We start from the raw sequence: 12,554 nt of genomic DNA, 5'->3' as shown, positions 1-12,554 counted from the left end.
CTGTAGGGTAAATTATCTCCTCCAGTCAAGGGGTTCCCCTAGGGAAGGAAAAGCCTACCTGAACCAACTTTTTCTACTATTTTCATTTTATGGAGCACTCAAATGTGCTAGTTTTTTTCCAGCATACTGATGAGGCACACATTCTCAAAATTTATAGATAAGACACAACAGTGAACTAGAGTAATATAAACTATCACTATATCAACAGAAAAAAAAATCAGGGATATATTCAGACTGTTGCAACTGAAATCAGTATCAGGACCAGTACGTAATTCTAATTAACTAGCTGGGTTTTTAAATACATATTTGCTAAATTTAGTTACAAGGCAAGTATGATCTGAATAGACTTGACCCCAAATTCCTCAGCTAAGGAATCTTGTTTGTCATTTGCATCAGCTCAGCTATTCTGCTAGAACTAATTAAAAGAAAGGATTTCAGTTGTGTCAGTTTTCTATGGCAACCATGAAATACTGTAAAATCAAATAATCTGTCAATATATATCACCAAAATTATTTTAATTTATGAACATGCCTTGGGCCTATTACTTTCATCATTCATTTTGTTGGCAAAGCTCCTGTTAAACTCAATGGCATGCAAGAGGTGTATCTGTAATTCCTGCACTATACACTACTTTGGCATCTGTAAGCAACTTTTACATAGATCTGATAAATTTCAAGATAGAGCTAAATACTACTGAGATAGCTTATATTACCCCAATTGCAAATTGAACTTTTTAGTTTAATTGCTTTAGATTAGTTCTCACTATTTAAGCATGTTTTGAGCTGAGATCATAATATTCAGAGTCCTTTCACTACTTGTCTCATATAAATGTAAGGCCATACTAAATGGTTTGTTAAGTGGTGTTAAATAACTAATGCTTGAATTTCATCACACGCCTAAAATTCTGTCTAAACATGTGAGAAATAATTTTACTGATTTCTTAGACTGCTAGTGTATATATATATATATATATATTTAAGAATCATAAATAAAACCCAAAATTATCATTATGGGATCATAATTAGTATTTATTTTGGCTATGCATTACCTATTTAATTAGAAAAGGAATGTTTTGAATCTAAGCTACAATCTTAATAGGTGTTTCATTTGGAATAAAATAACAAATGAGTCCTCAGATAAAAATCACTGGCCAACATGTCCACCTTTAGCACCATCCAAACTTCAATGAAGACAAGGGAAAGTTCCCATTAATTACATCAGGATGCAATTGTATGCATATATGTATATAATTACAGCAGCATGCAATTACACATGCTGCTCTTTATATAAGAGCAGCATGTATAATTGCAATGACATAACCTGGAGAATATGGAAAACAGCTTCACTCTTCTTCCCAAGAGTGCATTTTAGGTCCAAGGACAACAGGCCACCTCCAGTGGCCAGAAAGAAGAAAGTGGTTGTGCTTTCCAGTGAGAATTTGGCTAAGATTTGCCCAGACCTGCCGCATTTTGGAAGCACTGAGAATTCTACTCATCTTCCACAGCAGCCCCTACCTGTTCAAGCCTGAGACCTCCTGAAAGTAGAACCCTCACTCAGTCTTTCAAAAGGGGATTATCTGCTACTCTCTTCAAAATGCCTACAGAAATCTCCCCCTACTGCTCATACAACTGAATAATTAAAGTGTTTACCCAGAATGTGGATAACCTATGTTCAATCCCTTCCTTTGTCTGAAAGGATGGGAGAAAATATTCTGTAGCATCTTGGATGTTGCACGCTTTTTTGAATTAGACCATGTTCTACATTTGTGGGCAAAACTGTTCCTCAGAGGAAGGAAGGCTGAAAGTTACAATTTCTCCTCAGGAAAACGGATGGGGTGGAAGAAGAAAGAGAATATAGTATCCAGCATATGATCCAGCAGCATAGGAGTGAGGCCAGACAGATGGGAATCTTGTGTCACCACTCCAAGGATTTTTTTTTTTTCTGTCATTCATATATATATATATGTATATATACATATATATATATATATGTGTAAAATTTGGTGCAAGGTCTTTGTAGCAAAGACTGGTGCAGAGAACTCTCCCCTATCCAAGGATTACAGTATTAAATGGACTTTTTCACTGTGTTCATTCCCTTACTTTCACACTGTCAATCCTGACACCTTTCTGTAATACAAAGGTTTAATGGAAATGGAAATAGGAGAGGATAGCCTTACCCTGCTGAGTTACTAGCTCTACACTTGCATTTGAAACAACACACAGCGATAAAAGAATCTGAAGCTCAGAGATCAAAGGGGGACCATCCAGGGTATCAGAACAGCTGAGTTTGTTTCCTCTGATACAGAAGAAAACTGACAGTGCTGCATCTACTACTTTATCAAAGGACAGCAGACCTCTCATCTCATGTGAGTGCAATCCCGCACAAGGTGGCATGCTCTAAGAACACTTATCAAAGCAAGCCCCTCCTGGAAGATGGAGAAAGAAACTTTTAGTGTGGGACTGGTGGTTAACTCCAGCAGGGACTTCTCACTGCCGAGGACTGAGAAACTTTTTGTGATGCTCCAAACCAGAATTTTAGGTGTCTCAGAAACTTAAAGTTTTTAAAAAATATTAATTATCCACAAAGCTTAGACAATTCAAAAGAGAAGCATTAAAGTGTGTCACAACCAAGCTAGCAGTAAAAACAGGCATTGTTTTGTTTTGTTTCTTTGTTGTTTTTTTTTAATAAAGGAATAAATTAATGGGCAAAACTCATTATTGTCTGCCCATATGTACACATACATAAATATGCACACACATTCTTGACATCCATTCACACAACACACACATATTCTGTCTGAAAATAACTGACCTGGCATATTTGAATTAGCTTCATTAATTAATACAATTATATATCTACATTTCAAATCTAAACAGTAATACTATTATTTTAGGAAAGCATTAGCACCAAACAGAACTGTAAGTTTCTTAATAAGATATACAGTAGAATCACAGAATCAGTTAGGTTGGAAAAGACCTTTAAGATCATGAAGTCCAACCATTACCCCAGGACTGCCAAGACCACCATTAAACCACGTCACTAAGGGCCTCATCTACATTGTTTCTGAAATACTACCAGGGATGGTGACTCTACCACTTCCCTGGGCAGCCTGTTCCAATGCCTGACTACCCTTCCAGTGAAGAAATTTTTCCTAATATCCAATCTAAACCTCCCTTGGTGCAGACTGAGGAACCATTTCATCTTGTCTTATTGCTTTTTACTTGGGAGAAGAGACTGACCCCCACCTCACTACAACCTCCCTTCAGGTAGTTGTAGAGTGAAAAGGTCCTCCCTGACCCTTCTCTTCTTCAGACTAAACACCCCCAGTTTCCTCAGCCCTTCCTCACAAGACTTATTCTCCAGACCCTTCACCAGCTTCATTGCCTTCACTACAAGGGAGACCCCAATGTCTCTCTTGTAGTGAGGAGCCCAGAACTGAACACAGTATTTAAGACACATCCTAACCAGTGCCGAGTACAGGGGATGATCATTGTCCTGGCCCTGCTGGCCACATTACTGCTGATACAGCCCAGGACACTGTTGGCCTTTTTGGCCACCTGGGCAGAAGCTAACTCATGTTCAGGCAGCCAGCAATTGGCACCCCCAGGTCCTTTTCCGCCAAACACCTTTCCAGCCACTCTTCCCTAAGCCCATAGGTTTGCATGGGACTGGTCACCAAGTAGATGTGTTGCCATTTACCGCCACTCTTTGGGCTCTGCCATCCAGCCAGTTTCCAAACCAGTGAAGAACACACCTATCCAGGCCATGAGCAGCCAATCTCTCCAAGAGAACACTGTGGGAGACAGTCGCAAATGCTTTACTAAAGTCCAAATTGACAATGTCTACAGCCTTCCCCTCATCAACCAGGTGGGTCACCTTATTGCAGAAGCTGCATTATGAGCAGCACATGCAGCACTTAGGATCAACTGCTTCATGACCTTCCCTGGCACTGAGGTCAGGCTGACAGGCCTGTAGTTTCCAGGTTCTTCCTGATTGCCCTTTTTATAGAGAGGCATCACACTGGCCAGCCTCCAATGCTTGGGTACCTGCCCACTAGACCAGGACTGCTGATAGATAATGCAAATAGATAAATAAATAATAGCAAGCTCTTCTGCCAGCTCCTTCACTAGGTATTCTCATGGGATAGAGTAGTAGGTCCTGCTCAGCTGGTTAAACCTTGAAAAACAGCAGTGTAGGAAGCTTGCATAACCAATTAGGACACTATACATCACAGCTAAGTAGTATCTTAATTTCCACAGTTTTTATGTTAATCAATAGAAATTAGTCAAATAATTAATTATGTCAAGTTTTCCCAAAAATATGCAGTAAAAACCTAAAGTTAACAAAATCCCTTCTTCCTGAAGGGAAAAATAACTGAAATTGTTTTGAATGTGTTTGCTTGCTTTATAGATTTGGAGACTTAAATAAATCATGTATTAATGGACTGAGCCTTCCTCTTTACGATCTGATGATATTATAAAATACAAAGGAAACAAACTTGTTCAAAATTATATCTTCAATACTGAATGGCTGAGCTCTTCACAGCCTTTGCCTATAATTAACATCTCACACCCCAATGTTTAGGAATCATACAAGGAAAAATTCTCTCTGGACAAGAAAAGCCCAGAGGCTGTGCACACAGTCAAATTAGTCAAACTGGATATCCATCTTTCTTGCTTGATATTGAAAAATGAATTCTGTTACATTCTTTGCACACAAATGTGACTGCCTCGTGGGATGTCTAAAACTACAAACACCATGGGGGTACATTACTCTAAAGAGACAGAAATTCTGACTACTAGCACGCCTCAAGTGTGCCTAGCCTGTATGTCCCACAAGGTGTACAAAATTTGCAAAGCCAGTCAGGCATCCTGAAGACTGCTCTGAACTGACATCCCAGTGGGGTCCATCACACAATCAAAAACACATCTCTTGTGATGCAGAAGGGACAGCAAAGTTGTCAGAAAGATGTCAGCTGGAGGAAGCTTCTCCTTCCAGAGTGATTAAGTCAGCCACTTCAGCCACCACATAACGGACCTGCAGCAAAGGTAGCTGCCAGGGTTCCTGTCACTCTTACACAGGAAGACGTTTCTGAAACATTCTCTCCTGTACATCCACTGCAAGGCAGAGGTCTGTCGTGGAGTAGTGGAGCACATATAGTGCATGCTTCCAGGAATGTACGTGAGGTCTGTTTCACAGCATTGCTCTTCCTCCAGACCTTTGCAGTCTGGATCCAACAGCCAAAAGAGTTGGGCTTCAACAGTCTAGCACATATACATGGCATGATAACAGTGAAGATTAATTCAGATCTGGCTCATTTTTGCTACATGGTATTTTCCTGATAGCAAAGACAGGAGGTTATTTGCTGAGTATGGACAATGCAGATTTGAGACCTGCACCTCAGCTGAGAGATAATAACTCACTGGAACTTTATCAGGTTTGGGGATGTGCACATTCCCTCAGGCTTGCACAAGCAGGGTTTCATTCCAGGCTCTGCTGCAGGTGACTTTTTCTGAGCAAGACACTATCATAGTGACAGCCCCCTGTAGCACCAGACTGAAGCTAAGAACTTCACTTCTGAGTGCTCAGTTTCCCAAGTTTGACATTATTTTAAGATAGCTTTTTCCGACACAATCTGAACTGGGAATGAACACAGACTGTCACAGAATTTAAACTCTATTTTGTAGATAGATCTATTTATTGTTTCTTTCCCTTTTTTTGCAGCTATAAGGCTGTTCTCCAGGTCTTTTCAAAATCAGCATTTTACTTTTCTTGTCAGCAGGAATGAGGGTGAAGCAGTTAAGATAAATGACTGGAACTCTGCCATCCAGGTGGACTGTCAGCATGTTAAATAACAGACTGAAACTGGGAAGGAACTAAGTGAAAATTTATGCTCTGTTGGCTGCTTCTCATCAAGAAACATTCGCTCATGAATCTTATATTTTCAGACTGGATTGCACTGAGTGACATCATAGGCTTTTCCAAACTGGGAGGGTCACGTCTGAAAAAAAAAAATAACTTTACAGAGAACAAAGATTTTATTATTGCTTTCTGGTTGATTTTTTAAAAAATAGTCTTTTCACCAATTATATTTCTTATCTTTTTTATAAGGTACAAGCCATGCTTTCAACACTATGTACCGAGTCCCACGAACCTCAGAAGGACTATTTCTCTTATATGCTTCCTTCAATGGATTTTGGTATTGAATTCTACATTTTTCAAGAGATTAATGACTTTCAGAGAGTTTGGAATTCTCATCTGAATGATCACAAGGACATGATTACAAGAAAGTGTTACTCACTGGCGTTATGCAAATCAAGCCTCCAGCTAGTTCTATACATTTTTATCTATAGTGAGTAAACCTACAAAATGAACTAATTTTGAAAACCTGAACCTCTGAGCGTTTTTTTTTTTTCTTTTGGGGACAAGGAAACCATTAATTATTTCTCTACTGATATACTCACATATTTTTTATAAAGTCATTTTTAATATCAAAAGCATTTGATGTCTCTATAACTGAAAAACGGGAAGTGAAAAAACAGAAGTATTGAGTCAGTCTAGAAACCAGTGAATCCGTCCAGTCTGGTTCATTCAGCAGTTTAGTAAGATCCTGGAGATCTGGGTTATGTGTGCAGCACTGTTGTGACCTGAAGAGAGACTCTATAAAGGGATCCTTCTGCATTAGCCTTCCCAACTGTAAGTAATCTGACTCTAATCTGAAGAAGACCTTTAGATCAGGATCTGGAAGGTAGGGACCCATACCACTTTATAAAGAACTGACCTGTGCCACAGTTTGCCAGTTGGTAGCATCATCCTCACTTGGATGGATTCCTTGATTCCACCTCCTCTGAACAACATAGATCACAGGCTCAATGGAAATATTGAATTTTGAAGACCACTTCACCTCTAGGTCTCCAGACTGAAGTTCTATGAATTTTAATTCTTTTCGAGGTTTCAGTGGAACACCTGTAATAGGAACATGCAGACAAAAATATGTGAACAATTTAAAGATGTGATTAAACCATATATAGATTAAGCCGTACAAAAAATAACTAAGGAAAAAAGAAGATTGCTGGTTAGACAGAAGGAAAAAAGGAGGGAATGCAGCATGGAGTTTCAGAAGGGCTCATAGCTGACCTATCTCTGCTAACAGTAAGATTTATTTTTACAGAAGTCTTCAAAATTATTTATTTCATTTAAAAATTAAAGGACCTGAAAGTTGTAAGCAAAATTTGATCTCACAGAAAACACTTTACAAATATGCTTTGGTAATCTGGAGAAAGATTCCTTTGATATCAAGCAGAATCAGCTATTCCTTTTGTTCAGTTTTTAACCTAATTTTTCCTTAAATACATTTAATGACAGAATTTTCACGGCATGACATAGTAATCTATTCCACTACTTCTATTCTTACCATAAAAAACCTTTCACACTACCATGTTTAGTTTCCTGCACTTAAACTTGATAGTTATCCATGATGTTTGTGGATTGTGGAGAACATATTCTTTCTTTCACCTATGGAGGAGCCTTTTATGTACTTCAAGACTGTTATCATGCCCCTGAAAGTTTTCTTTTTCAGTCTACTAAGCTCAGTGCACTCCATTTTCTTTTAAATCAGTGTTTATAGACCTCTGACCATTCTTGCAGCTCTCTTTGGAAACTCTCCCATTGGCACACAACCCTTCTTCAGAGTCAGGCCTAAAACTGGACACAGACTGTACCTAAACTCTTACCATTTCACACATCTTATGATATACTTAAGAAAGCTGTTTGCCTTCTTCATGGCAGCAAGATCTTACTGACTCATATGCAGCTGTATTGTATGATGTGTCACTATCCACTCTTTCCTAAATATACAGGAAAGGTAATTCCAAGGCATCTTGGAATACATAGCTCTTATGCATAATGTCCAATTATTACATTTTGAAGACAAAGATGTGTTTCTAAAATTTTACAGTAAGTTCTCATTACACATTGACACTGAAGGATGGTTCCATTGTTTATAATGCTGGTGACATCATGTTTTTAAAAACATCCGCAGTACCTTGAAGGAAAAAAATCTTCAAATTTGGCATCTTTTGATTAAACCAACAAATTAAGTGTTGGATACATTTCTCTAGAAAGAATTTAGGAACTCATATTTCACTGCACAGCATTTTGTCACTTCAGAATATGTCATAAATAAGATTTCTATGCTGACATATAAACCTTCATAGCAAGTTATCGTACCCACTTCAATTATTTTATCATTTCACTGGGTGTCCACAGAAGTACAGCTGTATATGTTAGTTTGATAAACTGTTTCCCACTCAGTCTTCCACAGATGACTGAGTTCCAAAATTTCCTTAGGTGAACAAATCACTTTTGTATTTTGAGGTCTTCTCCTAAATCTGATTATACAATTGGCTACAAGTAAATAAAAATTGATCCTGTGGCCCTTGAACAAACCTAAAATCAACCCGAGTACTTAAATCTGGTTATCACAGCAGTTTAAAGCCTAGATATCCTCTGACAGCCTGCAGTCTTAGTCTAATATAACGAAAATCGCACAACATGTCAGCCCGGATTTCCACATTTGAAAATCCTTCTTTAATTATGACGTACAGTAATCTTACAACTTGCATGTAAAGAAAACTTCTATGTACTTTGCATTAGAGGCAGTTGGATTCACTTGATTGCAAGTATATCAGCCTCTCTGGTGTTACGTAATTGCGCGCAGATGGGGCGCAGCAGCACAAACAACGAAAGCACTGCACAAGTGCATTTTAAAATACTTATGTATAGCCAGCACCATCAATATAATATCCAGATGTGCAGACCAAATTACTCTTCAATGTGCTTTTTATTATGTAAATGGTCAGCCCTTTCATCATGCTGGAACAAATTAGTCCTCTGAAGTCCACAGCTCTTAACTGAAGAATTCAAATCTGATTGCTGTATGTGTGCAATACCAGAACCCAGGAAAAATGTTTCTAAAGGAGTCTTTCAAACAGCACGTGCATTGCTATGCCATGAAAACATAAATGCACATTGGTCCATCCTAAGAATCTGTATCTTTAATGTAATCTATGGGAATGCATATGTTTCCATGGAAGGGGGTTGGACTGTAAAGGGTTTATTCCTGGCATCTGTACCATTGTAACACAGTCATTCAAAGAGTCAGAGATATGCACTTTTAAAACAGTATGTTTTTTATATTATTTATACATTATTTTTTAATACAAAACTATTTTTCTTTAAGCATGAAAAGAGCCTTTAAACTATGGGTGACCATCTGGCTCTAGCTACCCTATTGTGATGTTGTCATACCATCACACCCTTTAAAAGGCATATCTTCTAACACAATTTACCTTGCCCAGAACTGCAGTTCAGGCTGCTATATGGATTGCTGCCTTACACATTTCAGACAAAACTAGTTAGCCTGCTTTAGACAGTATAAACCCTAAATCTCTGTTAAAAAGAGGTCCTGGAAAGTTCACAGAAGTAGGTGTATCATCACATCTGAGAGACCACTAACTTCTAAACAGAAAAAAGATGACTGGTAATGTTTTCAGCTGTCACCAGCTGTGTGTAGAAAAAGGTAAATGTGCTTGTCCCCTTACTTGGGGAATGCATATGTGCACATTAGACAAAGTGAATGCAATCACACATTTTCCATCCTTTTCTCTTAATTCCTTTTTTTTCCTCCATTTTTGAACTGTTATATTTCTGATCAGAGATATTGCTTCCATTTCTATTTCTAAAGTACCAAATCTACTTCAGGCCCTCGTTGTTTATAACATCATTATTTCCACATAGAAAAAAAAAAATACAGATAGGCCATGGAGAAGGGACACTTTCTAAAGTCCTTCACTAGTTGAGGTGTTATAAAAAAGGAGGATGAGGAAGATAACAGAAAAATAGGACAGAATATTTGATATCTCCAGGAAAGGGAAATAAAAATGCGAAAACTATGTAATTGATTAGGAATACTCCCAACAAAGATGAAAAAATACAATGACAATGGACAGTTTAAAAATTATAGTGAAGGCAAGCCAATAAACAATTAAGGTAACAAGTAACCAAACTTGTTATGTTAATCTAACAACATTTGCAATATATGACTTTGGTGGCAGTGTACTTACATTAATATTCTTTTAGAATTGGGATTTAGCACTCAGTACTAGAGGGCAAATCCAGTTTGTAAATCCAGATGTGTATTTTAAATCTGCTGCTGTTACTACTATGAGCTTGATCAACAGTAAAACTATAGGAACTCCTGTAGACTCTTAGATTCAATCTGTATTCATTTTCCAGATGTGCTGTCAAAATTATAAGAGTAAATACTAAACCTACTCACTAGACCTTAGACATGCTTGCCGAGTTTGCTCTTCCTTAGTGACAGGAAGGTCATTTACCCCTGGAGAAAATGAATAGCAAGCCTGCTCTGCTTCTATTTGTCCTGTGTTGCAGAAAGACAGGTTGAAGAGTCTAATTAGTTGAATTCATCAGCTGAGAAGGTGGCAAGATATTGGGCTTGACCTTCCTCTGCAAAACATATATGTATGCTCTTACAAGCAAGCATCTCCTGCAGACAGGTGATAAGATGTTAGAGATTAGTTCTGTTCTTACATAATCAGGCTGAAGAGTAGTAGACTTTCCAGTGTGCAGTTACACAACATATCATATCCTGTCGTACCCTATGTCCTCCGCAAAAGCATGCAGTCTTATTTCATTTGGTTGGTTGGTTGGTTGTTTTTACCTTTTTTCAGTTATTACATTTACTGCAATGCTTTGTAGTTTTGGTATGAAGCCTGATCATGTAAATCATTACATATACAATACAAATGCCAGTTTATCACTCTGATCATTTGTCTCAAAAAGATGAAAGAAACAAATAAGTGATCAATTTTAATAATTTTCATTTTGAAAGGTGCTGTGTACAAAAGCGTTATTTCCTTGCAGTTGTAAAGGGGCTGCTGTCAAGTATCTTGACAAGCAAGAGAATTTCCCTTCTGCACTGGAAATCTAGATTACAGTATTGCCTGCTGTTCAAAATCATCTGAGTATTATCTTTATCAAATTTATGCTTACTCAACCTCTATGACTTCTAGATAAAACTTTCTCCATTCATATAAGTAAATAAGATAGTGCTTTATGACAGCCCATTCTGTACACTCAATGATGGGATTCAAAAGTCAAAGCACATTATTTCTGACATACATTCTCATCACTAGGGACATTCAAATAGATGCATCACCATTTCAATTAAAACAATGAACTTAAAATCACCATCGTCTTCACATATTTTACTATTTTTCCATCCACAGAAATAAAGCCTGGAGCCTGGAGCATAGCTCACAGTTCTGCTGATTAGGCTCTCCACAGAGAGCCCATACTATCAGAAGAATAACTGATTAATATTTAGTTTTTATCACTGAAGGAGGATGGGTCTCTAACAAAACATTCCAACTCTGCAGAACAAGAAAAAGCCTTTCATAAATATTAATTGTTCTGCATTAGAAGCACATTTTCAAAATATCTCCATGTATAAAGCTCTTTATAATTACAAAAAATGAAAATCTGGAATTTATCTAAGCAAACAATTTCTTCATGGAAAAGTTCTTGCCCATGGATGTCAAGGAAAACCTTTTTTCACAGAATCTCAGGACTCAGATAAAAAATTTTTTAGTAATACTGACTTAGATTTAAATAATAAATCTATATACATATGTGGATATTATAATCTTTCACTTTTTTTTTTTTAAGTCATTAATAACACCAATGCCAAATATACCACATTAATTTGTTCTTTTACTCGTTTATCTCACACATCCTATTTGGTAGTCCTACCTGCTTGGCTTATAAACAAAAATATTGTTTGATTAATAGGACTTGGATGATTTATTAGTAAATATTTTCCTGCTGCATTCTCTCTCATCTGCATCAAATTAAGTGAGACTTCACCTAAACTGGCAAGTTTGTTCTGCTTAAGATGATTCAAAATAGCCACATGTTTACATTCCACAGATTTCCAGACATGGGCTTCACAAGAGAAAAAAGAATAAAAAATCAGAAAGCTGAGCAACGTTTTTCTCTGGCTTTCCACTCTTTCAGGGTTCTGCCACACCTCTACAGGAACCTCTCCTTTTTTTTTTCCCATCTGTACAAACTCATCTGAAATGAAAGACCTGGTTTATGAGGAGACTTTGTTATGGAATGAATTTATTAGCCCAATATGAATACATATTAATAATCTTTACCTTTATACAGATTTTTTGGAACTTGGCATGTATGCCCACATCCATTGGAACAGCATTTCTTCACTCCCGAACATTCACTATCAGCTTCACAACTTTCAACACAGGCAGCTGCAAAACCACTAGCCTTCTCAGGCGCTGGGCAGTCCCCTTGCTTTACAGACAGGATGTACTTAAGGAATTCACAGCTAGTTAGGCATTCATAATTCTTCTTGGGGAAAAGAGGCTAAAGGGAAAACAAAAGAACATATAAAGTTTTCGACAGGACAAAAACAAATAATTAATTTTAAAAGTGGCACTTTTTCCAAGACCTCC

General features: G+C 37.5%; 1 protein-coding gene across 1 annotated transcript in view; it reads right to left on the bottom strand.

The window, feature by feature from the left end:
- ANOS1 (anosmin 1) overlaps positions 1 to 12,554 on the bottom strand; it is a 144,165-nt gene that overhangs the window by 50,410 nt on the left and 81,201 nt on the right. The window contains exons 4-5 of the mRNA XM_065677478.1: positions 12,243 to 12,465; positions 6,782 to 6,966 (exon numbers count right to left, since the gene is read on the bottom strand). Of these exons, the coding sequence (XP_065533550.1) occupies positions 6,782 to 6,966; positions 12,243 to 12,465 (408 nt within the window). The remainder of the gene's footprint in view (positions 1 to 6,781; positions 6,967 to 12,242; positions 12,466 to 12,554) is intronic.

This window comes from Lathamus discolor, chromosome 4 (assembly GCF_037157495.1).
Source record: "Lathamus discolor isolate bLatDis1 chromosome 4, bLatDis1.hap1, whole genome shotgun sequence".
NCBI lineage: Eukaryota > Metazoa > Chordata > Aves > Psittaciformes > Psittacidae > Lathamus > Lathamus discolor.
The sequence above is the reverse complement of the archived record's forward strand: the minus strand, read 5'-3'. Positions and strand labels throughout refer to the sequence as shown.